At 37.5% G+C, this 27,235-nt stretch overlaps 1 protein-coding gene across 7 annotated transcripts in view; it reads right to left on the bottom strand.

Moving 5' to 3' along the window:
* Positions 1-897: 897 nt before the first annotated feature.
* The window catches only part of LOC112054442 (transcription factor Sp3), a 32,049-nt gene continuing 5,711 nt past the window's right edge, over positions 898-27,235 (bottom strand). For 3 of the 7 annotated variants that reach the window (XM_052891266.1, XM_052891269.1, XM_052891271.1), the window contains exons 5-16: positions 26,180-26,299; positions 24,835-24,945; positions 23,839-23,941; positions 22,208-22,531; positions 19,870-20,021; positions 18,073-18,159; positions 15,792-15,851; positions 12,664-12,793; positions 11,663-11,858; positions 10,282-10,428; positions 9,336-9,480; positions 898-8,603 (exon numbers count right to left, since the gene is read on the bottom strand). In XM_052891266.1, coding sequence (XP_052747226.1) covers positions 8,439-8,603; positions 9,336-9,480; positions 10,282-10,428; positions 11,663-11,858; positions 12,664-12,793; positions 15,792-15,851; positions 18,073-18,159; positions 19,870-20,021; positions 22,208-22,531; positions 23,839-23,941; positions 24,835-24,945; positions 26,180-26,299 — 1,740 coding nt within the window. In that variant the 3' untranslated portion in view covers positions 898-8,438. The remainder of the gene's footprint in view (positions 8,604-9,335; positions 9,481-10,281; positions 10,429-11,662; positions 11,859-12,663; positions 12,794-15,791; positions 15,852-18,072; positions 18,160-19,869; positions 20,022-22,207; positions 22,532-23,838; positions 23,942-24,834; positions 24,946-26,179; positions 26,300-27,235) is intronic. The other 4 variants (XM_052891267.1, XM_052891268.1, XM_052891272.1 and 1 more) reach the window with 4 other exon arrangements.

A 27,235-nucleotide genomic window follows, 5' to 3' on the forward strand; every position in this document is an offset into this window, starting at 1 on the left:
TTTGAAAATCATGCGTTTTAAATTATTTAATTTTTTCTTTGTAGTATACGGTTAAGGATGGGGGTGTAAGGACCCTCGTCCTTACTATAATAGAAGCAAACCTCTGGCTCATCCCTACTCGAGCGATTGCGATACGAGCAAGCAGCGCACGTCCGCCCGCGGCCAGCGACACTGACAGACTGCCTGCTTACCCCCACTACCAGTGTACATTAGACAGTCTATCTATTGGAGGTATCTAGGTATTTAGTAGAACCAAACACTACTGGAGGTACATAGGGGAAGTTTACTTAGGGCATCAAATTACCTTAATCTGGGACTGCCTCCAATACTTGTGCCGCCAGGTACAGCCAGGGGCGTAGCTACTACTGTATCAGCCATATCAATGATCCCGGACTACAGGGACTCCTTACTTGTAAAAGCAAAAATAAATTGGTAAAATGTAATCCACAATCTTACTTAATCTGGTTCTTCCCAAAAAAATCATACAATAAACAGCCTTTAAAGTGTCATTTCAGAAATGATTAAAGACAAAAAATACAATAGGTACTTTTTCCCCGGTTAAGTATGCTCCCCAAAAAATGGAAACATCATATAGGTTAAGTTACTCTCACAGTCATATTTATTTTTAGCAAGCATTTTTGTTTCCTTTGTGAGAAATCAGGACCCCCCCCCCCCTCAACAAATTTTGATACAGGGATACCCCTCCAAGCTACGCCACTGGGTACAGCAACAGTTTTTGGCTGGAATGACTCTACACTCTAGATCCAAGAATATTTCAGCGACACTGGTCTTTATATTTTGGAGAGATACACAGAACATTTCTATTGCCTGTAGAATTTTATGATCTAGGTAGTTCAATATTACTTTACTTTGGGGGAGGCTAAAAATAAAGACAGCTTAAAATATAAAATGTTTTTATTAACTGTTTCAACAATATTTATTTACAGTTTCATTTTTACAATGTACAATCAACAATTTACTATATTTTACAGATTGTCTCTAGCAAGCCTACCTTGGACCCACTGAGCGCTCTCAGGTGCTTTTTACATAACAATATACATACAAATCATATTAAAAAATGTTTCGAAAAATCCGTTTCCAAAAACCACAAAAATTATTGCAAAATTAAATAAAAAAAATATTGCAAGAAATATTTAGTCTTTGTACTGGCTATATGGATTTAACGATTTTTTTATTGACATCACAAATAACAAAACAAGGACAAGAAATCGTACAATTTCTTTGAACATAATAAAAATAATTGGACAGTAAAATAACATATATTGGTCTTCAATATAATAAGACAAATGTATACGATACACAGCACATAATACATTTTCGACATTATTTCAAATTTCAGTGGTTTGAAGTTAATATTGGTATACATGGGCGTATACGGGCAGTAGGGGGGGGGGGGCAGCTGCCCCTTAGCAAAGCGGTTGGTCACTTAAGCTCCCTAGCTATGCGATAGAAGCAGAGCGGGATGTGGATTGAGAACCGTTTCGTTTCTGTTGAAAACCTAACCTCAACTTAAACTACAGCCGAAACCGAAACTGTAGCATAAGCTGAAATTCGTTTTCGTTTTCAGCCGTAAAAACTGGTCGGACAGTAAGTATCAATAAGTAATGTGAGATACTCAATTTAAGTATAGCTGCCCCCCCCCCCCCCCCCCCCTAGATACAATCCTGGCTACGCCCATGTTACATGTACTAAGTATTATTGGTAGCTATACCATACTTAGATTGTGAAAAACGCGCAACGGAGGGTCTAGCCAAATGTGCGACGAACCTATAAATGTTACAAATAAAAGCCCCTACACACTAACATTTCACCTGTGTGCCTAGTGGCAGTTTTCAATGTTTTCATACTGTGATGATCGCGTAACCGTAAACGCGAATTTCTAAGGAATTGAAACAGCACCATCTAGTAGCACTACTACACAACTGTTCCTTGAAAAATCGCATTTACGGCTGCACGATAGTCATAGTATGAAAACTGCCACAAGGCACACTTCTAAAGCTTGCCACACACTACCCATACTGACGCCTAATCACTGGTATCGTGTAACGCTGTAAATAGACCAGTGTGTAGGTGTTCCAATTATTAAATGCCACGAACCAAGAAATCACAACCACTCTGTTTCATATTACATATTTCAATCCAATAATAGGCAGAATTAGAACACCTTACCCCTCCCAACCCACTCCCAGGATCCGTCACTGGATGTAGGTAACGTAACGCAGGTCGCAATTGAACTGGCATGTTTCCAAAATGTTACAATATCTTTAATGGACAAAAATAAAATAAAAAAATAAATAAATATACTTGAACAATACACATCACTATCTAGCCCCAAAGTAAGCATACAGAGTAGCTTGTGTTATGGGTGCTAAGATAGTTGATATTATAATATTAATATACAATTATATACTACATATAAATACTTATATAATGTATAAATACACACAGACACTGGAAAACACCCATGCTCATCACACAAATATTTTCCAATTGTGGGAATCGAACCCACGGCCGTGGATGCAGAAAGCAGGATCACTACCCACTGCGCCACGCGGCCGACAAAAAACAACATATAAATAATTTTGATCACTGACCAAATAACATCTTCGTAAATGAAATATATACATTTATTTACATTTCTAAATCACACTAATCGTAAAACTTAAATAAACATGTAATTTACTTCGGCGTATTTTTAATATGTATATTCGTTAGCGCAGTGCAACTTGGCCAAATAGTTCTCCGAGTAAATAGGCAGCTTGTTAGCGTTGGAGAGATTGGAAGTGTATTGTTTTTTATGTTGTTAAATATGACACAGACACAGTTCCATTAATCGTTAAGCCGGACGCACACGCTTGGCACTGACTCCAAGCCTCTACAAACGTTTGGCATGATTTTAGGTTCAAACATCGCTATCCACCCTAAGACGCAGCCAAACATACTCAGAGGCACAATTATCCGCCCACTTCACTATACTTGTGTCATATAAAAGTGGGCGGATAATTGTGCCTCTCAGTATAGTTGAACGAGGTCTATGAAAATTAATAAAATTATAATAATAGTAGGCCTTGGGTTCAATTTATACAATAACAAGATACACATAATGGGGTTCGATGACTAATGATCTAAAATCGTCACTTTGAAATTACTTATACAAAGTCTTTGACATGAAAAAAATCACTGTAATTTTATACACAAAATATACGAGTTTATAAAAAAAATCATTACAGATATATTTACATTTATACTTAATTATTATATTTATAATCATCTAGTGATTTTTACAGGTCTCAACGTGTGACAGCAATTTCAAATAAAATCAAAATGGCGGCAGGTCTTCCGCCCATACAAAAATCTTCGAATAAATATGTACCTATTGGTATATGTAGACTATATTTCCTGTCACGTACAGAAACTGCGTATGAGTCTATGAATAACGGCAAGTCCATAAAAATATATAAAGTACATATTTCAATCAATTACTGTCACAAATCACTGTATGCGACAATTTTCGCTTCAATTCAGTGAAAATATGCTTGCAAGGTGCTCGTAAAATGCTCGTATTTTTATTTTAACCTAGATTAGTTTACTTACTGGTATAATAGACGTTAATTCTTATTGGACTGCACAACAATTAAATGGACAAAAACACTCAATTTTATTTTACGGTACACTCATATACACACACATATAAATTATATTGCAAATATATTGGCAAATATATTGGCAAAGTTATTGCGCGTGTGTGGCCAACCTATCAGCAAGTGCAATAAACTGTAAATTCATTATCATATTTCATATCGCAGGACATTTATTAATCTTAACAAAATGTTCAATTAGCAGAAATACATTCTGCTAATTGAACATTTTGTTAAGTCCCAAGTTTGGGTTCCCAACTCAAGGTTCCCCGCACGCACTCAAAAATATTGTCAATAAATTTAATATTGACAATAATAGTAACAGTATTAGAGCAGTATTATTGACAATTTAAATATATCAATACAATGAATATTAGACAATTTAAAATTTTAGTGTAAAATTTGTTCAGCTAGCCGTAAGATTTAATGGCGTGTGGTATATTCTTATAAATATATATATATTTATTTTTCTATTTTATACTTTAACCTATAAGTATATGTGATGACGGGAGTAAGTCCTTTGCAATTGTGAATTTTGAGTGTCTTTGCAAGTGACAAAACTGGTATAACCGGCACTAAGCTCTCATTCGCACGAGAGTTTTTTTAACGCACGTTAAAAAATCGTTCAAATGTCGTATGAAGTTAAATGAAAGTCTATTACCAACGCCCAAAATTGATAATGCAACACTGCTCGAAACGCTGTCGCGTTAACATATACTTGGGAATGCATTTGTTGTATTTGAACGCTTTTTTAACGTCCGCTAAAAAAGCTCTCGTGCGAATGGGGGCTAAATATAGTTACTTGGGTAAAATAAAGTACATTTAAGTCTAATCACCTGTCCCTAAATCTGACCTATAATATAGCACAATATATAAAACTACTTACTTACCTATCATAATTTATTATTTCACATCTACCCTCATTACTTATAAAAACATCTTAACATAAAGGCGGTTTCGAATAAACATAATTATTATTTACGCTTAACTTACATCCATAGAATTACAAATACATACATCCATTATAATACAATTATAATATAAATATTATTATTATATTAATTATTATTATTTGTGTTAATTTATTGAATGTAATTCAAATTAAAAGTAAATATAAGTACTTAAATTCGATTCTTCGAACGTAAAACGACTATCACGTATACTATAGATTTATTACATTTTATATAAATAATAGAATAGTGGAGATTATTTTGTAGTCTAAGAGACAGCCACAGACAGATCTCCATCAGTTAATAAAAGCTGAATTTTTGTCACTCCATACTCTCTATGGCAAATATAGATTTTTTTAAGTGCCGTGGGCTCCTTAGTGGAACCTTAGCGGCTGAAGATGTGGGTGGAACGACTCTCTAAGGGAGTCTCCTCTGCAGTGGCGTGCATAAGGTTGTTGATCAGGGTATGTACTAGTAAGACCATTTAAACAAACTCGGGAAATGTGCTTTGGATAAGCAGACAGATAATAGAATAATAGGCAGATAGAGGGCACGGAACACGGCAGTGATGCAGCTATTCCAATACAAATTCAAAAACTAATACATTCTCGAGTTGGTACGACACAAAACGTCGCATCAGTAACTTTTAATACGAGAAAAATGGCGTTTCATGTTTTTAAATATTTTAAGTACTGTTCATAAAACCTAAAAAAAGAAAATGGAGTATTTTTTGATTTAGTCTATTATGATATTAATTTACGTAATTGTTGTTAGTGAAATACAAAATATGAAAAAAGTAGGTATGTGATTCATAGCAACATTTAGAGACAAGTCAAGGAGACGCACGCGTGATGTTTGTTTTTTTTTTTTATGGCTTCACTAAGCGACTTGTAAATACTCATTCTGTATCACTCACTATTCTGTGGATAAGCTTTAACAAATCATTGGTTAGGGTATGAAGTGCACGCCACTTCTACTAAGAGACTCGGACCTAGGCTTATAGGGCCATTCTTTTTTTTAAGAATATGTCATAATATATTTTATAATAAGACCAATATTCTCATTCCCCTCCAACTAGTCGGGAAAGACTGTGCTAGGAGTGGGTACGACAATAGAACGGGGCGGGATCGAACCACCACCCCTCGGTGAGGAGTCCGACCACTCTTACCGTAAAGCTATTGAGGCTATCAGAATTCTGGAAGGGTGTGTTGGCCTGAAGTGTATTAGTCCGCCAAATATGAAGAGAATGCTGATGGCTAACTAATAGCTTCTATTAAATGAAAGTTCTGGCCATCACTTTCTCTGTAACGGTTAAAATTAGTACAAATAAAGTAAAATAAGTAGTAATTAATTACATACGATGTGACTATTATGTACAGATTGTTTAAAAAGCGCAAAGAAAATAAAATTCTTACGTCGTAATTATATTATTAATTGTGATTTGTGTGTAAAATCAGTAAAAATAAAGTAAAATAAGTAGTAATTAATTACATACGATGTGACTATCATATACAAATTGGTTAAAAGCGCAAAGAAAAAAGTTCTTACGTTGTAATTATATTTTTAATTGTGATTTGTGTATCTTAATTTATATGTAGGTTATCGGCTTAACCTCTGTTGTAAATATTTTTTTTTTTATTTTTTACAAGTTGGCCCTTGACTACAATCTCACCTGATGGTAAGTGATCTAAGATGGTAGCGGGCTAACTTGTTGGGAGTAGAAAGACAATCTACACCCCACTAGCCACGGCCGAAGCCTCCCACCAGCCATATTCTTCAAAGTTGTACCCCACGCCTTTGCATTGTAGAGTTATTCTGTACCAATGTTTTATTATGAGATGATTTCAAGACCGTCATGTAATTTTAGCACGAGTGTTTTTGTGCTACTATCGCTAATTACGTGCAGTGGCATACAATACTTTTATAGGACCATGATAAAAGAATTAACAACACTTGGTAAATAATAAATATATAATTGGTGTTGGGCTTAGCCCCCTTCATTTTTTATCGGCGTGGCCTCCTAGATTAATTTTTTATCAGGAAGCCTGAATTTTTGTAGCCAATGACATGAAATTATTTAAAAATTAAAAAAAATCCTTTTAGCACGGTTTAACTGTGTGGTAATGGACATACCAAACGACAATGTAGCAATGAATGAATATTGAGTAGATTACGAAATGGGAGTAGAAAAACATAGTTACAGAATAGTGCTCCATAGCGGACGAAGACTTAGTCTGATTTATAAACATTGATTCAAATTTAAGCATTACAACTACTTCAAAGTAATGTGAACTATAAATAATAACCATTAGGTCCACTTTCGTTTGAAGGAGTATTTTAATCAATGTTGCAAACAAATATGTGAAAAGTTTAGTATAACTCGTGCGCATTAACTTGACACCTGACTACCCACAACCATACACAGTACAAACTTAAAGATAAAAGCGCTTGGAGGCCATTAGATCAGCTTCCACCTTCACACAAGAAATAAAACTATAAGAAATTGTAATTGTTATCAATTGTAAATTATAATACTGTATGACTTTTTCAAAAGAGCAACTGTTGAGTTTCTTGCCGGTATCTTCTCAGCAGAACCTGCCTTCCGAACCGGTGGTAGAATCTTTACAAATAGTCAACTGACGTGTCAAAAGTGCTTGTAAACTGAGCCTACTTGAAATAAATGATTTTTGATTTTGATTTTGATTTTTGAATTATAAACATTGATTAAAATTTAAGCATTGGAACTACTCCAAAGTAAAGTACACTATACATAGTAACTATAAGGTCCACTTTCGTTTGAAGGAGTATTTTAATCAATGTTACAAACAAAATGTGGCCATAAGTGTTAATATGCACTGGGTATAAATAAGCGAAATGACTATCATTATCAGTATTAAGAATATATGAAAATTGTAGTATAATTCGAGCGCATTAACTTGACACCTGACTACCCACAACCATACACAGTACAAAACATCATTCGAGCCAGGTGCCAAGTTAATCTGCACGAGCTGTACGTTATGTGCTTTAAATAGTCCGGACCGCGCATCTAGAACTTTCTAGTTGCATCATTAAACATAACACTATACTCTTATATTATATTGACTCTGCATAGTTAAAGTAAAACTGAGGGCCAAAGTAAATAGTTTGAATCCAAACATGATTTTCTTTTTCTCTAAAAGCATAACTCCTATAGAGTACCTTGAAAATTGCACCATTATCTAACACTATCACTATGTAATTCTACATCAAAGACATTATAAAATGGTCAAGTTCAAACTTGGCTTCTGGTATATTGATTTTATCCTATTCCTTTTAGTGATTTTGTTTGTAATTGCGATTTTCTTTGTCATCTTAGCATATTATTTCTAACGAGATTAATTAATAGTGCGATTTTAAAGAGTTGCGCATCTAAAACTCTCTAAAATCGCACCATTAAACTTAACACTGTAGGTACAACTTTATATCATTTGCTCAAGTTTAAACTTAAACACTGGCTTGAAAAACATGAGTTTTTTATAAATATTATCTGAAGCCTGGCTCTCCAGCGACACTCCATGAGGCGATTGACCTCGTACTGTAATAGGCCTTGAAAATTATTGGACAATTCTTCTGTAAAGCCTCAACACAAAGCATCAGTGTCGTCTTATACACAACAGTCAACTCAACCAAGTGTGGTAAAGGCCCAACGAAATCAACAACCAAAAGTAAGAATGATGAAATGAGCATTATATGTAATCATACTGTGCTCTATGACAACTGGACCACTCTTCTGTAAGCACACCACTAAACTTAACACTTTATCACTGTCAGGAATGTACCTCATTGTCTAGCTGTCGATATGGTCGGGCTCCATCTTGAGGCCCGGCCTAATCATGACAAGTTTCTCCTCATTCTCAGGCACCTGCATGGTCTCTATGGTGAGCATCATCTTCTCGTCGCAGCTGTCGTCGCCCGAGTCCGAATACATGGACTGCGTCGATGTCGCTACCTCCTGTTGAATAACATTTGCATCAATAAAATATTGTAAATGCCTTTTAAGGCTAGAACGGTAAATAACTTTTGGAACTATAATGACGCACGGATGCCTACGGAATTGGGACCTGCCCTCCCAAGAGGTTAGGAAAAATATGACTAAGCAACCAAAGACTATGTGCAATATTTTCTTAATAAAGTAGTTTACATTAAACCATTTTTTTACAGAATACGCGAATGTACGTACGGCGTACGATTACCAAACACCACCACCTAACCACCAACTAAATAATCACACCTAGGACGAGACATCGCCGACTTCGGACCGATGTACGCTGAGACCAATTATAGAAGGACCTGTATCGCACTCATAGTCACAAACAAAATTGTCTGTCATTTTCAGAGGAAAATGAGCTTACATTTGGTATATATCTTATAATAAACTAGAAGTTTTTGTACGTTTTTACACCATTAAACTACACAAAAAAGTATTTTTACGACGAACACGATTACAACTATTCAACATCGATTCAATAGACAGCTTTTATAATCGCAATAGATCGTTGATCATATACTTTGACAGAAAAGTAACATCTAGCGAGGCAGGTCCTATACAATAGTTGGTCTGAGGATGAACGTGATCGAGTGGCACAGCCGTCCGAGGTAGTCTGCATCAACAGCTAGCTCATTCATCTTCGATTGTGGCGGAGTCCGTGTTTAGCTTGCGGGAGATGAGATAGAGATAGCTCACCGTGATCCGGTTCTTGGTGTGTATGCGCACGTGCTTGGCGAGGTGGTCGGAGCGCATGAACCGCTTGCTGCACTCGGGGCACTCGAAGCGCTTCTCGCCCGTATGCGTGCGCCGGTGCCTCTGCAGCTCATCTGACCGCGTGAACCTGTAACCAATAAGCATTTTACATTTATTTTTATAGTAATAATGGACGAACCAAACAGCTGGGCTACTGGATCATCCAGTAATATTGGTCAGTGTCATGTGGCAGTTTTTATAATATGCTGCCACGTGAAACCATGGGAATGTCTCTCAATAAGTTCAAAGTCATAGTGTTAACGACTATATAAACGACAAAAAAGCTTGGAAATTAAAAGTATTACATGACTGACCTATATACCTATTGATAAATGGTGTTAAACTAAAAAAGACTAAACCTGGCTGAGTTTTTTGTGGGCTCTTCTCGGACTAAGGCTCTTTGGAACCCTCGTAAATTTAATTTTAAGTTTTCGACAAATTATTATCACAATTATCTTATAATACCTGACGTTTCGAAAGTGCTTGTTAACTAAGCCTAATTGATATAAATATGTATATTGACTATTGATATCATCATTTCATCAATTAAGAGTAAAACCATCACCAACCGTCACAAACACTTCACAAGTATGTAAGGCACACATTCTACTATGCCAATCAACTTAAGGTGAAGCTTCACATCTTGCCGTTATTTTTTTTGCAGTGTATGGCTCGACTTTTGGCCCGGACTACAGCACGGCTATTCTCTAACGATGTTTTGTAAAACTCGCAAGTGCGAGTTTCGAATTCACCGCTATCTTTCTCATTTTATACTATCGTGTTAAACAGAGAGAGATAGAGATGAATTCGAAACACGCTTTTGCGAGTTATAAAAACATCGTTACAGAATAGCCTAGCTGGTGTTAACCAGGTGTTACACCAATCTCACCTCTTGCCGCAGAACAGCCAGTTGCAGAGGAAGGGCCGCTCCCCGGAGTGCCAGCGCAGGTGAGCGCGTAGGTGCGACGTCTTGCCGTACACCTTGTTGCAGCCCGGGATGTGGCACAGGTGTTGCTTCTTGCGGTCCACCAGCCGGCTACAACAGTTATGGATGTTATTGCCAACTTAATAAATAGTTCACATGGCATGGCATAGTTAAGATGGCAATATATTTTTTTTTTCAGGCCATTTGGGTTCCATAAAACTATTTGGAGCTGCTCGAATTTTGACACATGACTGTCATTAAATTGGTGAGTAGATTTGTCACGGTGCATAATTGATTCATAATTTGATTGAACATATTTATTAGATTCTTCATATCATTTGGATTATCGGAAGATTCTTGGATATTTAAATAATTTTTTGGTTGAGATTTGTTTTTAAGGATATCTGCATAGCTCGTTTCAGGCATATGCCGTTGTTGTCTCAGTGTTATAGGATTGGTATTTTAGGCTGTCCTAATTCTGTAGCAGGTATTATAGGGCGTAGAGGAGGATATTGCTGCTTGTGTAGTTCTTTATAGACACTGCATCCCTTGTAATTTGCCGGGTGATTTCCACCACATAATATATAAGAGCAGATGTGAAAAGTTGACGCAGCCGAAGGGTGTCAAGGCTACTCCACCACATATAAACATTATCTATATAAACAAGTCTTTAGATCAATTAAAAAAGTGAGGTTACCTGGAAAATATTCCGGGAGTTTTGAAAATCGGTAATTTTATAGATCTCGATGTGCTCTTTGCGTATTTCAACTTTGCCACCTCGTATCGTACCGCTCGCGCCACCATATTGGAAAAATGGCGTCTAAAAACAGTTTTTTGACAATATCTCCTTTCCGACTCTATGTAATGAATTAAACTAGAGAAAATTTCCTATAATTTATGTAATAACCTTCTTTTTGTCAAATCAAGTTTTAGCGTACAAGCGTCGAAAAGTCTACTTAAACATACATTTTGGCCAATACTTATTTCCACACTACACTGTAAGTAGCGCGTTTTTTCAAGTGAGAACGTCTTATTTACCGATACCAAGGTGATATTCTTAATACGTTCGATTATACCTGAGGAGGTTGTGGCGAACGAACTCTTTCGTTCTATAATTGTAAAAGGATATAAAAGTACTATCAAATAGATGAAGCGGAGTGGAAAGGAGAAACGGTAAAGATGTAATGAATGGGTGAAACAATATATCCACGCATGCGCGGTCGAGGGAATTCTAAATATGAAATGAATCTGGAATGTGAATGTAGATGGCCTAACCTAAAGTGGGCGAACTGCCACTTGCCCGGCTCGTTGGGTGCAGTATAAGATAGTACAAGAGCTGACTCACTTCTCCCCCTGGTCACAGTTGGGGCACGTGCACGCCACGCGCTTCATGAGCCGCTTGCCGCTGTTGGGGCTGGTGGGCCGCAGCTTCTCCGCCTCGCACTCCGTGGTGGCGGTGCTGCCCGCGCTCACGGTGACCACTTGCCACTTGCCCGGCTCGTTGGGGTCCTGCTGGATCTGCTGTCCTGGAAATGGTGTTTCTGGAAATGAATTTCGCGTATCAACGGGACATTTGAACCGATGATACGAGTACATGACCGGACATTATTTTTTTTGAAATGACAAGTTAACCCTTGACCGCGATATCACCTGATGTTAAGTGACGAGGCAGTCTAAGATGGAAGCGGACTTACTTGGAAGAAATACAAGTTTATTCTACCCATACTCCTGACGTTTTCTACGCGGAATCGTACCGGAACGTTAAATGGCTTGGGCATATTACTTTCTCCAAACAAATTAAACGTTACATTAATAAACATTATAAAAATTAATAAAATATTATGACCTTAACAAATAACCTAACTAAAAATGGATATTTTGTTACTTTATATGCTGTGGACGTAGGATAAGCTTTAGAAGATCGTAGCTCTCAGATCTCTCTAAGACCTACTTGAAACTTTTGATCTGACTAGAACTACAGTAAGTTACATATTAGAACTGTCCAAATCATTCAATCATATTTCATCGTAAGCCTATGTCTGTGTCTGTGGGCGTGGGTTCGGCCCGGGGCATGCACCTCCAACTTTTCAGTTATGTGCATTATAATCAAATATCACGTGTCTCCAACGGTGAAGGAAATTCATCATGAGGAAAACCTGCATACCTGAGAATTTTCTTAATTCTCTACGTGAAGTCTGCCAATCCGCATTGGGCCAGCGTGGTGGACTAGCAGAACCCTCTCATTCTGAGAGGAGACATAACTGGAGGTGCATGCCCTTAACGATTCGAAGGCACAGGTATCACTCACGGCTCTAGAAAAAAAAAAGAGAAACAGTAGATGCATACCAATAAGAGGCTGCGGCTGTGCCTGCTGTTGCGCCTGCGGTATCTGCGTGAGCTGCACCGCCCCGGGCAGGCCCATCGCTGGGACCAGCTGAACCGCGCCGCCCAGCCCGCCCACGCCCAGCGTCGGCACCTGTAGTATACAATTTTTTTTAGTTCTTGGAAGTAGTTTGAGAACATCTGGCATTCAGAAGTAGAACATTTGTATCATTTAAGTTTACAAGTAAAAGCCTTTTGCATCAATATCGACATAATTCTACGGTTTTTGTGCCGATGGATATGGCGTAACATAACATGCCCCTGTTCACCAGACGTTTTGCGTAGCTTAAGACAGCTGTGTTCATCAGTAGTAGTAATCTAACACGGCCCTCTGTGCCTAGTGGCAGGAGTCATTTTTTTCATACTGAGACGATCTCGTAACCGTAAACGCGAATTTCTAAGGGATTTAAACAGCGCCATCTAGCGGCACTACTGCACAACTGTTTCAAATCCTTATAAATTCGCGGATACGGTTGCGATCGTCACAGTCATAGATACAGTATGTGAATGAGTCCACCAAGTTAATGTATTTACCTCTACAACTCGCAAAAACTATTGAATTGAATTTACATGGATGCAAAAATCATTAGAGAATGAAATGAGTTTGACAATTGATAGAAATCCAGTTACCTAAAGTCGCTCAGAGATCGCGCTTCTGGCAGTTCCTGATCGAATGGGCGATGTAATATTAATTTGTAATTGAATATGTTTATTATATTCGCACGATCTGTTTGAATCGCAATCTCTGAGCGGCCGGACTTTAGTTCCATTTAAAGCAAATGTAGATAGTCTATTTCCAGAACGAGGTTTGTCTAGCCTTGCTAGTAGTTACAGTATGAAAACATTGACAACTGCCACTAGGCACTCTGTTCACCAGACGTTTGCCGTAAGCTAACACGACCCTGTTCACCAGACGTTTGCCGTAAGCTAACACGGCCCTCTTCACCAGACGTTTGCCGTAGTCCAACAAGGCGCTGCTCACCAGACGTTTGCCGTAGTCCAACAAGGCGCTGTTCACCAGACGTTTGCCGTAAGCTAACACGGCCCTGTTCACCAGACGTTTGCCGTAAGCTAACGCGGCCCTGTTCACCAGACGTTTGCCGTAGTCCAACAAGGCGCTGTTCACCAGACGTTTGACGTAGTCCAACAAGGCCCTGTTCACCAGGCGTTTGCCGTAGCCTAACACGGCCCTGAGCCTGTAGCCAAGTGGCACGTCGATTTCCTTTTTACGATCGCAAACGCTTCGAAGATTCAAAAATGTATAGGATTGACATTAGCTATTGACAGGTCACGTGATCAAGTTGTCGAAGCGTTAGCATTTGTGAAAAGAGAATCGAAGTACCACTCGGCTACAGGCCCTGTTCACCAGGCGTTTGCCGTAGTCCAACAAGGCGCTGTTCACCAGACGTTTGCCGTAACCTAACACGGCCTAGTTCACCAGACGTATACCTGCACCACATTGGCGGTCGTCACATTGCTAGTCGGTATAACGGTGACCTGCTGCCCCGCAGGCGTGGATGTGATAATCGCTTGCGGCTGTTGCACTTGAGCCGTGTCCGGTTGCATTTGGCCCGCCACCGCCTTCGTGTCCAAGCAGCGTTAAAGGGTTACGTATACACTTATTATATTTATACTCAGACTAAATACATAAGGACTAGTATCGCACCCAAAATCACGAACAAAATTTTCTGCCATTTTCTAAGGAAAACGAGCTTAGATTTCATACATATCTTATACTAAACTAGCAGTTTTTGTTCGTTTTTTACACCATTCAAGTGCAAAAAAAGGTATTTTACGAAGGTTTTTAAACGACGGACACAATTGTAAACTATGACACATCGATTCTATAGAGACAGTGTTTATAATCGCATAAGATCGTTGATCATATACTTTGACAGAAAAATAATGTCTTGCGAGGCAGGTCTTTATCTAATTAGTCTGAGTATTTATACACAAATACGGACAGTAGAAAATTAGTATAGGTATTAAAAGAGTTAATAATATATCTCGATCACTTTAGAGTTAAAGTTTAGTAACACAAGGAGATAATCTCAAACGCGGTTTGACTAATAACATAAAATTTAAAATTTTGAAAACTCCGATGGTCATGAAATTATTAATTACACTCACGATGAAGTCATCAATATTCTATTTTAGTACGCTTTCATTTGAGACCCCACTCGAGTATATTTGCAGACATTTGGTTATGTTTCACCCCCCCAGAACTTTTAAACGGCTCAACCGAAAAAATAACACCTTCTATCTATTGTTGAGAAGATCCAAAACCCCAAAAGATGCTGAATTACGTAAAGCAGTTAATTTGGAACTTCACATGTATTCTTTCGCACTTTGGCATAGATTATTTAAATATTTTTTAATCGATTGATATCTTTTTTAAACAATATTTAAAAAAAAAAACATTAAAAAAAATTGTTTTCATTTCATATTGTTTATTTTTTCATTATATGAATGAGAATTTCGATATTTAAATGGATAGTTTTTACGGAAGGCTTTAGTTAAACTTGAAATCGATTACATTTTCAAAAATAAACAGAAATTATTTTATATCATGCGATTAGTACAAGCTATTAACGACTGTTAAGGCAGAAACATAAAGCCGGATTTCCACTAAACGCACATTCACACTTTCATCATACTTATTCATATATACTATATAAATACAGTATGTGAATGAGTCCACCATGTTAATGTATTTAACTCTACAACTCGCAAAAACTATTGAATTGAATTTGCATCCTAATTTTTTTAATTTGCATCCTAAAGTCGCTCAGAGATTGCGCTTCTGACAGTTCCTGATCGAATGAGCTATGTAATATTAGAAAGAGAGACAAAAAAAAAACGAGAAAATTGTAATTGTAATTTGTAATTGAATATGTTTATCCCATTCGCACGACCTGTTTGAAACGCAATCTCTGAGCGGCCGGACTTTAGTTCCATTTAAAGCAAATGTCTACTTTCAGTCTATTTTCAGAACGAGGTTTGTCTAACCTTGCTACTACATACAGATACAGATTAAAAAAAAATAAAAAATTGAAAACAAAATTTGTTTTTTTATTTTATATTTTTTTTACCTGTAGAGTGATGGTGGGGGGCCCCGCCGTCGCGGTGGCCTGCTGGGGGGCACCAGCCTGCTGCGTCAAAGCAAGCCCGTCAGTATAAACCATTAAATATACGGATGGCACACACAAAATAATACTGTCAATATATTATTATTGACAATCAAGAAGTAAAACCGGCCACAGACAGTCAAGTATACAAAGTGGATGTTATAAAAAAACATCAAAACCACACCAATAACTATATTAAAGCGTCTCGATGTGCACTTTACCAACAAACTGATTAGAAATAATGTTAGAAAATGTGTAATTTCATAACTTATTTATATTAAACTACCTGACGCCACGCGGTTTCACCCGCGTGGTTCACGTTCCCGTAGGAATATGGGGATAATATATAGCCTATAGCCTTCCTCGATAAATGGGCTATCTAACACTGAAAGAATTTTTCAAATCAGACCAATAGTTTCTGAGATTAGCGCGTTCAATCAAACAAACAAACTCTTCAGCTTTATAATATTAATATAGATTATATATTTGTTAAATATCAAATGTTTTTTAAAATATATTTAATATATCTAATTGTTCTAAGCTTATTAATCAATTTTATTTGTATTAATTTAAGAATAAGTTAATTATAATTTATTATTAGGTGTGACTAACGTTTTGTGCTCTCATTTTTAATTTGTTTGTTGGTAAACAGTGCACATCCAATATAGCTTTAGTATACTTGACTATCTGTAGCCGGCGTAAGGTTTCTTAAAACGTACCTTAGGGTTAATTACACAACACTCGACTTAATTTTAAAATAAATATTTTTTCTTTCATAAATATCGCTCTCTCTTTCGTTATGATGGGATGAAAGAGAAAAAGTTAATACATTGACTATTGTAAATATACTGAAAATATTATTTGTGTGTGTATCGTTTTGACGTTTAGAAATCTTAATAACAAAGCAATTGAAATGGCATGTATCACACAATTAAGCCAGTGTCACTGACGGATGTCTTCATACGATCACGCCATTTCTATTAAAGTCCGGCCGCTCAGAGATTGCGTTTCTGACAGGTCGTATTGAATGGGACAAACATAGAAAGAAGTCCCGCGGCTAAAACTAAAATTGACAGCGCCTTACACAAATGACAATAAGACCGCCATTATCAAATGACAATGAGCGCCATTAAGACATTAGCGCCGCGTCTACGGGACTTGTTTCGTGGCGCGGAGTCTACATTTGCCTCTTTATTTTGTCTCATCACTATAAAGACAAACAGTTGGCATAACCTTGAAACACGCAGTTCAACAATCTTGTACGCCAGTTCGAAGAAACATCGCCCATTCGATAACGACCTGTCAGCAACGCAATCTCTGAGCGGCCGGACTACCCTGTGATGATTTATTTATTCTTTACTGCAGTTACGAAAAAGCTATTGCAATGACAAATAAACTTTTAAATAAGCAGTAAAAGGAAAGTATTGTAAAATATTTGTCCTTTTATGAAGTTTGGAAAATTATATAATTATAAATATTTCCAGAGAAAACCATCTTCCAAAGCCACACCAGTTGTAAATAAAAGCTAAATTAAGAAGATAGATTTGTTTCAAGAAGACATATATTTAACACTTAATTTCGCGTACTACATGAAATAAGGATCCGAAATATATCGATATTAATTAATAAAAGTTAAGGATTTCATAGAAAACTTAATTTAAAATTTTATTTATTAAATTTTCCCAAACGTGGAAAATGTTGTCGTCCATTGTGACGTCACAATGTTACTTAATGTACTAAAATGTCAAACTAATTGTTAACTAATATTTTAGTCAACGCTCCGTTTAGTTTAGGTTTAGTGTTTAAGTGACGTCATAGAACAGTTAAAATATAGACCATCATGCAGCGTTTTGGCACGTATTGACAGAAAAAAATAATTAAAAATTAAAATTTTCATGTCTGCAAATAATATGATTTTTTTATTTCAATCTAGTAAAACGATTAAAAATTAGAAGATTTTAAATCTGCTAATTTTTAATCGTTAAGTGTCAACTAGCCTATTGATTAGTGTACTTTGATGTGCCAAGCATGACGTTGTGTTGGCTCTAGTTATTTTTATCATAAAATAGAGATGTACGACGAACGAAGCAGGCAATTATGAAAAGTCTTTGGTTCAATGTCTATTGCACTCACAGGCAAGTGAAAGATGATTTTTATCATCTTTCACCTTTCACCAAAGACCTTTCATAATTGCCTGCTTCGTTTAACTATTGAACAATATAGACTAAATACATAAGGGACTAACCTGCACATTGCCAAGCGACGCGATCTGTATCTGCTGTATTTGACCGGACGGAGTCAGCACGTTGGCGACTTGCGGCTGGGCCTGCATCTGTAAAGTCAAAGTCAAATTATGACTTTCGTTTGCGAAACTATTCCCTGAAAATACCGACATGACTAGAGAGTTAGTTCAAGTGAGCACATGCTCTCTGAGGCACAGAAGTATAAGAAATATAAGGTGTTTCCGCGTTCTATAGGCGATATTTTATCCCCGTATTCCTACGGGAAGGTGAACCAGGCGGGTGAAACCGCGTGGCGCCTGCTAGTATAATATAATCACCGGAGCTGACGATTAAACATGCTCTCCGAGCTCAGACTAATTACATAAGGATCTGCCTCGCTAGACGTTACTTTCTGTCAAAGTATAATATGATCAACGATCTAATGCAATTATCAAAACTGTCTCTATAGAATCGATGTTTCTTAGTTGTAATCGTGTTCGTCAGTTAAAAATCTCCGTAAAAATACCTCTTTGTGTAGTTGTATGGAGTAAATAACGGTCAACAACTTCTGTTTAGTAAAAGATATATACCTAAGCTTGTTTTCAAAAACTTACAGACAATGGGGATGATGACTAGGTTTGAATTTATTGATTTTTATGATACATTCGAGTAAATAAGGTCAATGTTAACTAATTTATACATAAAAAGCAAAGACTGTCTGGATATTTGCAAAATAAATGGGATTATAAAATTTCAAAAACTATTAAAAATATTTTATCGTAATTAGATGAAAGTTCATACAGTTTTAGCTTCCTTACATTAAATGTGACATTTTTTAATATATGTAGCTCCGAAAGTAATGATCGCAGATACCCTGTTCCTTTTACAAAATTGCTTTACTATTAGTATACTTTTAATTTATATACAATTTAAAAAACTGTCATCCCTATTTTGTTCATGATTTTGGGTGCGATACTATCATTCCGACGGACCACTGTATAAAAGTAAATAAATATTATGACATAACAAATGAACTAAAAATAGCTATGTAGAAGTAGGTGCGAGAGGATTACCAGCAAGATCTCTCTATAACTTGCTTAAAGACCTTGGCCTCTCTAGAACTGCAGCTAGTTCTATATCAGAACGGGTATCCAAAGCTGCTTTACTAGGATCTTACCAAATTTGGCTAGGCAGAGAGAACAACACGAGCGGAGGAAGGGAGTGTTAATCGATTGTTAAGGAATTTCTTAACCCTACATCCCGTGGTCACAAGTCCTGGACTATTTTCGGATATTTTCTCTATACCACGCGATGGACCCGGCACCCGCACGGTGAATCCATGGATTGCTAAGTCTCTCTCTAAAGGTGGGTACAGATTGGTGCAATGCAACATGTAATGCAACATGCAATGCAAGAATTTGACGTCCACATTGCTGCAATGTATAACGAATGCTCGTGGTTTGGACGCCTCGCGCGCACGAACTGCGCCTGAGTCGCGCAATTTGTTGGTTTTTGGTACGAACACAAAGGGGCGCGTAGTGTGCGCAGGACTGAGCCGTGGACGGTCGTTCGTTTCGTTCGCATGCGCAACGATCATGGCTGTGAGGGCTAGTGTTTGTTACGAATTGCGGGAACAGATGTTCTTGAATGATTCGTAGTCAATGCGCGTACCGCGCGCGCCACACGTCCAAGGCAGCAGGGAACATGCAATGTAAGGCAGAATATTACATTACATGTTGCATTGCACCAATCTGTACCCACCTTTAATTAGTCTGAGTCTCCGAGGCACGGGAGTGTTCCAGCAGTTCCAGGCTACATACCTGCTGCAGCTGCGGGATGATCTGCAGGTGCGGCGCGTGCAGCGGCACGTGCACGGTCTGGTACACCGTGTGCCCGTTGGCCATGCTCACGGGCACCTGCACGGGCACCACGCCCACGCCGCCCATGCCGCCGCGCACGGCCACGCCCCCGCCTGCCGCCACACGTTACATTATTACACAGTTTATCCACCACATACTAATATTATAAAGCTGAAGAGTTTGTTTGTTTGATTGAACGCGATAATCTTAGAATCTACTGGTCCGATTTGAAAAATTCCCTCAGTGTTAGATAGTCCATTTATCGAGGAAGGCTATAGGCGATATATTATCCCCATATTCCTACGGGAACGGAAACCACGCGAGTGAAACCGCGCGGCGTCAGCTAGTACTATACATTCACCTAGATACTGAAAGTCGTCCTGCTATGTGTTGCCAAACGTCGTACATTACGTTCTATCTTAATTATCTGTCTGTGTTAACAATAACTACCTCATCTAATAAACACAATTTCGTCTATATATGAAAACCGGTTCTTGAAAGAAACTCTTTCTTTCTTATTTGATCACGTATATTGAGATTGTAATGCTGATATGGCAAAAAACTTATTTACCAGACTAGTCAGTCTATTGCAGGATATAATTCGGCAATGGAAGTTGTGGTCAGGTATAAAGACAAGTGTTTTACAATAATTTGACAGAATGTAAAATACCCGCTAATCTGTTAAAGACATCTACTTCATCTTTGTACATGACCAACTATCAATTTGGGAAATTCAGTTTTGTGCACGTAACTTTTTTTCTATATGTCCGATCTTAATGAAACAATCCTATTATATATGTTGCCTTGGCTACTGCTTAATGTACCTGTGAAATCCGGATGAAAATCCGTTCGATGGACCATAGAATAGCGTACACATACAGACAGACAGACAAGAAAATTAAAAAATAATATTTTTGTTGCTCATTTTTGAACATTCGATTTTTGTTAATTTCGTTCAAAGTACAGACACTCGATTACTACTCTCCTATTATAATTTAAATTTACCAACTAGTTTAATAAATACATAAAATTGTTGCTATCTAAGCAAATTAATTCAACATCGAACACTTCAAAAATTAAAATTCTAGTTGTATTGTGATGTGTGATGTTTTATTGTTTAAAAAATGTTAGAAATTATAAACAAAAACCTTAACATCTAGTGCATGTGACGCAAATACTAAGCAAGTGACTGATATTCGGAAATGAAAAACCAAGCAAAGATGTTCGCAAGATAAAAAGCATGAAATGGTATACCAGAAAAGTTGTCTTTAGGACTAAGTAAATTGGATTTTAAAACTAATTTTATCTGTGACATTTAATTTAATAATGGATTTTAATCTATTTCCATAATTTTGAAACATTAGAAATATGTAACAGTCTGTCATGGCCAGACATTTGGCATTATTAGAAGTTTGTCAGTCCATGCTCCTAACATAAGTACAAATGACAATTAAGGTCTGGGAGGTAGAGGTTTGCTCTCCATACTTAATAGGGTAGTTGATAAATCTAATATAAACAATATTAATTTCATATAGTACATACTCAGACCAATTATTGTATAGGACCTGCCTTGTTAGACGTTACTTTTCTGTCAAAGTATATGATCAACGATCTAATGCGATTATAAAAACTGTATCTATATAATAGATGTTTCATAGTTGTAATCGTGTTCGTCGGTTAAAGAGCTCCGTAAAAGTACCTTTTTGTGTAATTGAATGGTGTAAAAAACGGGCACAAACTTCTAGTTTAGTAAAAAGATATATACCAAATCCAAGCTCGTTTTCCTTAGAAAATGACAGACAATTTTGTTCGTGACTATGAGTGCGATACAGGTCCTTCTATAATTGGTCTGAGAGTACATAGAATATGGGTCCAAAATATATTGATATTAATTAATAAAACTTGAAAATTTTATAGAAAACAGTTCAAAAATTATGTTTTCAAATCAATTTTTCTAAACGTCAAAAACGCTGTCGTCCATTTTTTGACGTCACAATGTTACTTGATGTCACTTTAAGAATAAACTTCAAAGTAATTAACAACTAATAATTTTGACGAACATTAAACCGTGGTTAAGGTTGAGTGTTTACGTGACGTCACAGCGTTTTGGCTTATACTGTCAAAAAAAAATATGTATTAATTTCTCCAAAAAAAAATACCATTTTAAAAAATGACAACTATGGTAGAAGCATGGGCTAACAAACTTGTAATAATGAAAGCCTTGAAAAAATGGCTTCATTAAAGAGCAAAAATTTCGATGACAAATTTTGATTAATTTTAATTTTTTTTTCATACCAACCTTGCGAGTTAGGACTGTCGGGCGATTTGCTCTCTTTTCCATTCCCCCCATTCTTGGCGTCCCCGGTCGCCAAGCTGACGCCAGCGTTGGCCACATTGCCCACCGTGGCGACATTGGTGACGTTGGCCATGTTGGCCATGTTCGCCACACTCGCCACCGGCAGCTGGACGGGGCTAGGTATGGTAATGGGCTGGCTCGTCGGTATCTGTATACCGCCGGGGATGGATATGTTGGTCCCCGGTATAGTGATCATCTGGTTCCCGGCGAGTGCGCTGAGCGGGATGGTTATGTTAGTACCGGGGATGGTGACGGTCGCCTGTTGCTCTGTTAGGGGGTGAAGCGAGGGCGAAACTCAGATTAGTATGATAGAACCAGTCAAGCGATTGCGTGCTGTACGTAGCGAGTGGAAATGTTAACGCATTAGAGTTAATTTAAAAAAAAAAACAGTGTTCTGGGACTGTCTCAATACCGGCATTGTGAAAATTTTGCTTTTTTTTGCTTCCATTTAAGCGGTACTCTGTAAGCGAGATAATAGCAAAAAGTATACTCCAATTGCTTGTCTTTAAGTGTATTTGTGCTTTAAGTGGTTTCAGTGCCATTAATTCAACTACTATCTTGTGAATATTGTAAATGATTATGATAACTTTTACAAAACCAGTCAACTTTTTAATTACTTCCTTGATCCCCAATTTATATTTTTTTTATTCTCTTTCATCCCAACACAATGAAAGAGATATTTGCAATTGCACCGCTATTGGTTATATTTGTATATTTCTATTCACAAGATATATCGTTAGTTGTATGTAATTAAGTGACAAATTAATCCAAGAAAGTAGTTGGCTAACATGGAAAAATTGTGTTCTAGTATGATGCTAAATAGAACCTACTCCACAATAGCCCGCTACCATCTTATACTGAACACTGTCCAGCTGGCCTATTCACTAATTGGGTCTTTATTGACAACCCATTAAAATAAACATCAAATCAATTCAGAAATGTCATCTACCTACTGTATGATATCCACGAAGAGTTGCCAATAGGCAGCTGATGACATTTTGTTACATACAATCTCAATTTCGTATATGTGAACTAACATACGTTAAAAGTGAGTGAATTAGCCTGAATTCACTATCTTTGGCACTATTATTTTACATAGAATCTCTATTATGTGAAATAGAGATTCTATGTAAAAATGTCATCCGGTAATAATAATAAATAATGTCAACTAGCATACGCCAAAGATAGTGAATTCAGGCTAACTTTGATGTATGACATTTTTACGTAGAATCTCTATTATGTGAAATAGAGATTCTATGTAAAAATGTCATCGGGTGCTTACTGGTGGATTACACACAGTAGGTAGATGACATTTGCCAATTGATTTGATGTTTATTTTAATAAGTTGATAATAAAAACCAAAATAGTAAATAGGCCAATTGAAGCATTGAATAATAAATAGTCACCATAACCTAGCCAAGAAGAGCAAATATTATGAAGTGTATAAGTAAGCAAAGCACATGATCACGAGTAAGTTAAGACATCCCATAGATTAATGACAGATAAGGGCCCAAGCGTTGTATGTGAAGTTAATGATATACATTTATTGTGTTTGTGGTAAAAAACAAACTTACCTGTTGGTAGGTGCATGACGTTTTGTAGGAAACCCGTCGGCAGCACGGGCGTCCTGACTAACTGACCGTTGACTAAGCTCATCTGGCCCATTCCCGAGAAATTCTGAAAATAATATATTGTTTTTTTTTATTACTACTAAACGCAACGCGATGAGGATGATGACTATGTTTGAATATATTGATTTTTATGATACATTTCAAAATCTATTAAAAATCTTTTATCGTAATTAGATGAAAAATCATACAGTTTTAGCTTACTTACATTAAATGTGACATTTTTCAATACATATACTATAAACATAAACGCACAAATAACAAAGATATTAGTAATTTTATTATATATCATACTAAAGCAATACAAATCTAATGATCCTTATTGATAGTAAGATTTGTATGAGTGCCCTACAAATCTAACGATCAATAAGGACTTACGAATTCATTATGTGAGTGAGAGAGAGTGTGCAATATGTAATTTGGTGGTTACAAATGGTTCTGGATCTCAGATTCTGGAAAAGATAGGAGCCTGATATTTGAGTAAATGATATTTCAAAGTGTTAGCTTCGTTATGACTATACAAAATACACAATTTGTAAAACTTTTCTCGATAGTTTTTTTTTTTGAAAAATACATGTTTTGCTCACATTTTGCTTTCAATCTCAGGAAAAGCAAACTTATTTTCTTAAATTTTTGTTTTGTATAGAAAATTAGGTATATATCTTGAACATGGCCATTTTGTTTTTCGTTATGTGGTTTAATTCACTTGCAATTAGGTAAAAATGGTCGCTTCGAATTTTATCCATATCGTACCGACGCGCTACGCGCTCTTAAATCGTACCATTTTGTATGGGGCGTTTTTCAGAGATCCGCGGCAGCGCCGCAAATCTGACCCTTTAAACCCCGGTAGCTCCGAAAGTATTGATCCCAGATACTCTGTTACTTTTACAAAACTGCTTTACTATGATGGCTTTAATATAGATGGGACATGATGTGCTGTACCTGAGCGTGATGTGAGGGTATGAAGAGCGCCTCCTGGCCGTCCACGGTGACAGCCTGCAGCGGCGCCACCCCGCCCACCATGCAACCCCCGTACACATTGCCTGCCTGTTGCTGCAATTACGAACACACTCACTCTTATATGACGTCATAAATAATTAAATTATCATTCATCATCATTATCCATAGAATAGCTTGACGGCCTCTGTGGCGCAGTGTGGTATGCGCGGTGGATTTACAAGACGGAAGTCCTGGGTTCGATCCCCGGCTGGGCAGATTGAGATTTTCTTAATTTGTCCAGGTCTGGCTGGTGGGAGGCTTCGCCCATGGCTAGTTACCACCCTACCGGCAAAGACGTACCGCCAAGCGATTTAGCGTTCCGGTACGATGCCGTGTAGAAACCGAAAGGGGTGTGGATTTTCATCCTCCTACTAACAAGTTAGCCCGCTTCCATCTTAGACTGCATCATCACTTACCATCAGGTGAGATTGTAGTCAAGGGCTAACTTGTAAAGAATAAAAAAAAAAAAAAATAGAAGAAGAAGAAGAAGATAGCTATGGAGATGCATCGCAACCAAATTCTGCAACAAATTTGTCAGTCGTTCTTTGAGGGGGCACATAACTATAAATTTGATTTGCAATACACAAAAGTGTTATATTGACACAGACTTATCACATCACTTACACTCTTTACACAGAATATTCGATTATTTCGAGCCGTGATAGCCAGGTGGATATGACCTCTGCCTTCGATTCCAGAGGGTGTGGGTTCGAATCCGGTCCGGGGTATGCACCTCCAATTTTTCAGTTGTGTGCATTTTAAGAAATTAAATATCACGTGTCTCAATCGGTGAAGGAAAACATCGTGAGGAAACCTGCATACCAGAGAATTATCTTAATTCTCTGCGTGTGTGAAGTCTGCCAATCCGCATTGGGCCAGCGTGGTGGACTATTGGCCTAACCCCTCTCATTCTGAGAGGAGACTCGAGCTCAGCAGTGAGCCGAACATGGGTTGATGACGATAACGTTGATTCTTGATCAACGTTATAACGCGTTAATAAATGAGAGGGGGGGGGCACCCAAGAATGGTCCCTAGGATTCTGGATTATGGGTTGATATTGAATTCTATTATAATACTAATAATAGACTTGATGCGCTAATCTCAGGAACTACTGGTCCGATTTGTTAGATAGCCCATTTATCGAGGAAGGCTATAGGCTATATATTATCCCCATATTCCTACGGGAACGGGAACCACGCGGATGAAACCGCGCGGCGTCAGCTAGTTCTAGATATGCCATGTGTCCTACCAATAATAGCAATGGTCTCATGGAAGGTCAGCAACTAACCTGCAAGAGCTGGGGGTGGATCTGGAGCAGCTGCTGTGGCGCGTTCTGGTACGTGGCACCCTCGGAGCCGGACACCACGCCGCCGCCCAGAAGCGACTGCAGCTGCTGCATTGATATCACCTGGAAACAGGCACAAGACAATAAATATGGTGACAGACGCTATTGACCGACTTCAAAAAGGAGGAGGTTCTCAATTTGGTCGGTATTTTTATTTTTATGTATGTACACCGAAGATGCCTGGACCGATTTAAAAAATTCTTTTTTTGTTTGAAACGGTATACTCCCCATTTGGTCCCATTGCCATCAAGTCAAATACATCACCGGCTCAGCACTTCATACTGATCAGCAGGTTGAACATATTATGATGTTATTTTTCGTTTTTAGATTTTCGTTTTTATTACTTTTTTTTTTTATTAAAATTTTAGTCTGGCAAGTTCGTTGATAACACTCCCATGATATGCGGGCGACGGGCGGAAAGACTGCACGGGTGTGAAATTGTGCGTGCGGGGATGTGAAGTGCATCAGTCGTGGGTTTTTCAATCATCGCTACACGCCCCCCGCACTGCGCGCTACTTCGGAACTGTTACGAACGAAGTTGTCAAGCAATACCCCCCATAGGGTAGTTGGCTCAAATCAAATTTAATATAAACATTATTAATTTCGTATAATAAGGGTCCGAAATATATCGATAATAATAAACATAACTTAAGTATTTCTTAAAAAATATATGTTGTATTTATTTAATTTTTCCAAACGTCAAAAACGCTGTTTTTCAGTCCATTTTGTGACTTGTCAATCACTCTGTGTGGTTAAGGTTTAGTGTTAACGTGACGTCATGAATTATTATTTACATTACATATCATTCAAGAGTGAATAGGCATTTTCTAGGCAAGCGCGTTCCACCTTCGGCTGCATCATCGCTTACTGTCAAGCATGATTGCTGCCAAGCGCTAGCCTATATAATGTAAAAAAAAAAACATATAATCAAATTTTGTATTTTAACCTAACAACTGTAAAATGTTATTTTTTACATACTATATCTTGCTGCTATTCTGT

This window comes from Bicyclus anynana, chromosome 3, assembly GCF_947172395.1.
Source record: "Bicyclus anynana chromosome 3, ilBicAnyn1.1, whole genome shotgun sequence".
In the NCBI taxonomy this organism is placed as follows: Eukaryota; Metazoa; Arthropoda; class Insecta; order Lepidoptera; family Nymphalidae; genus Bicyclus; species Bicyclus anynana.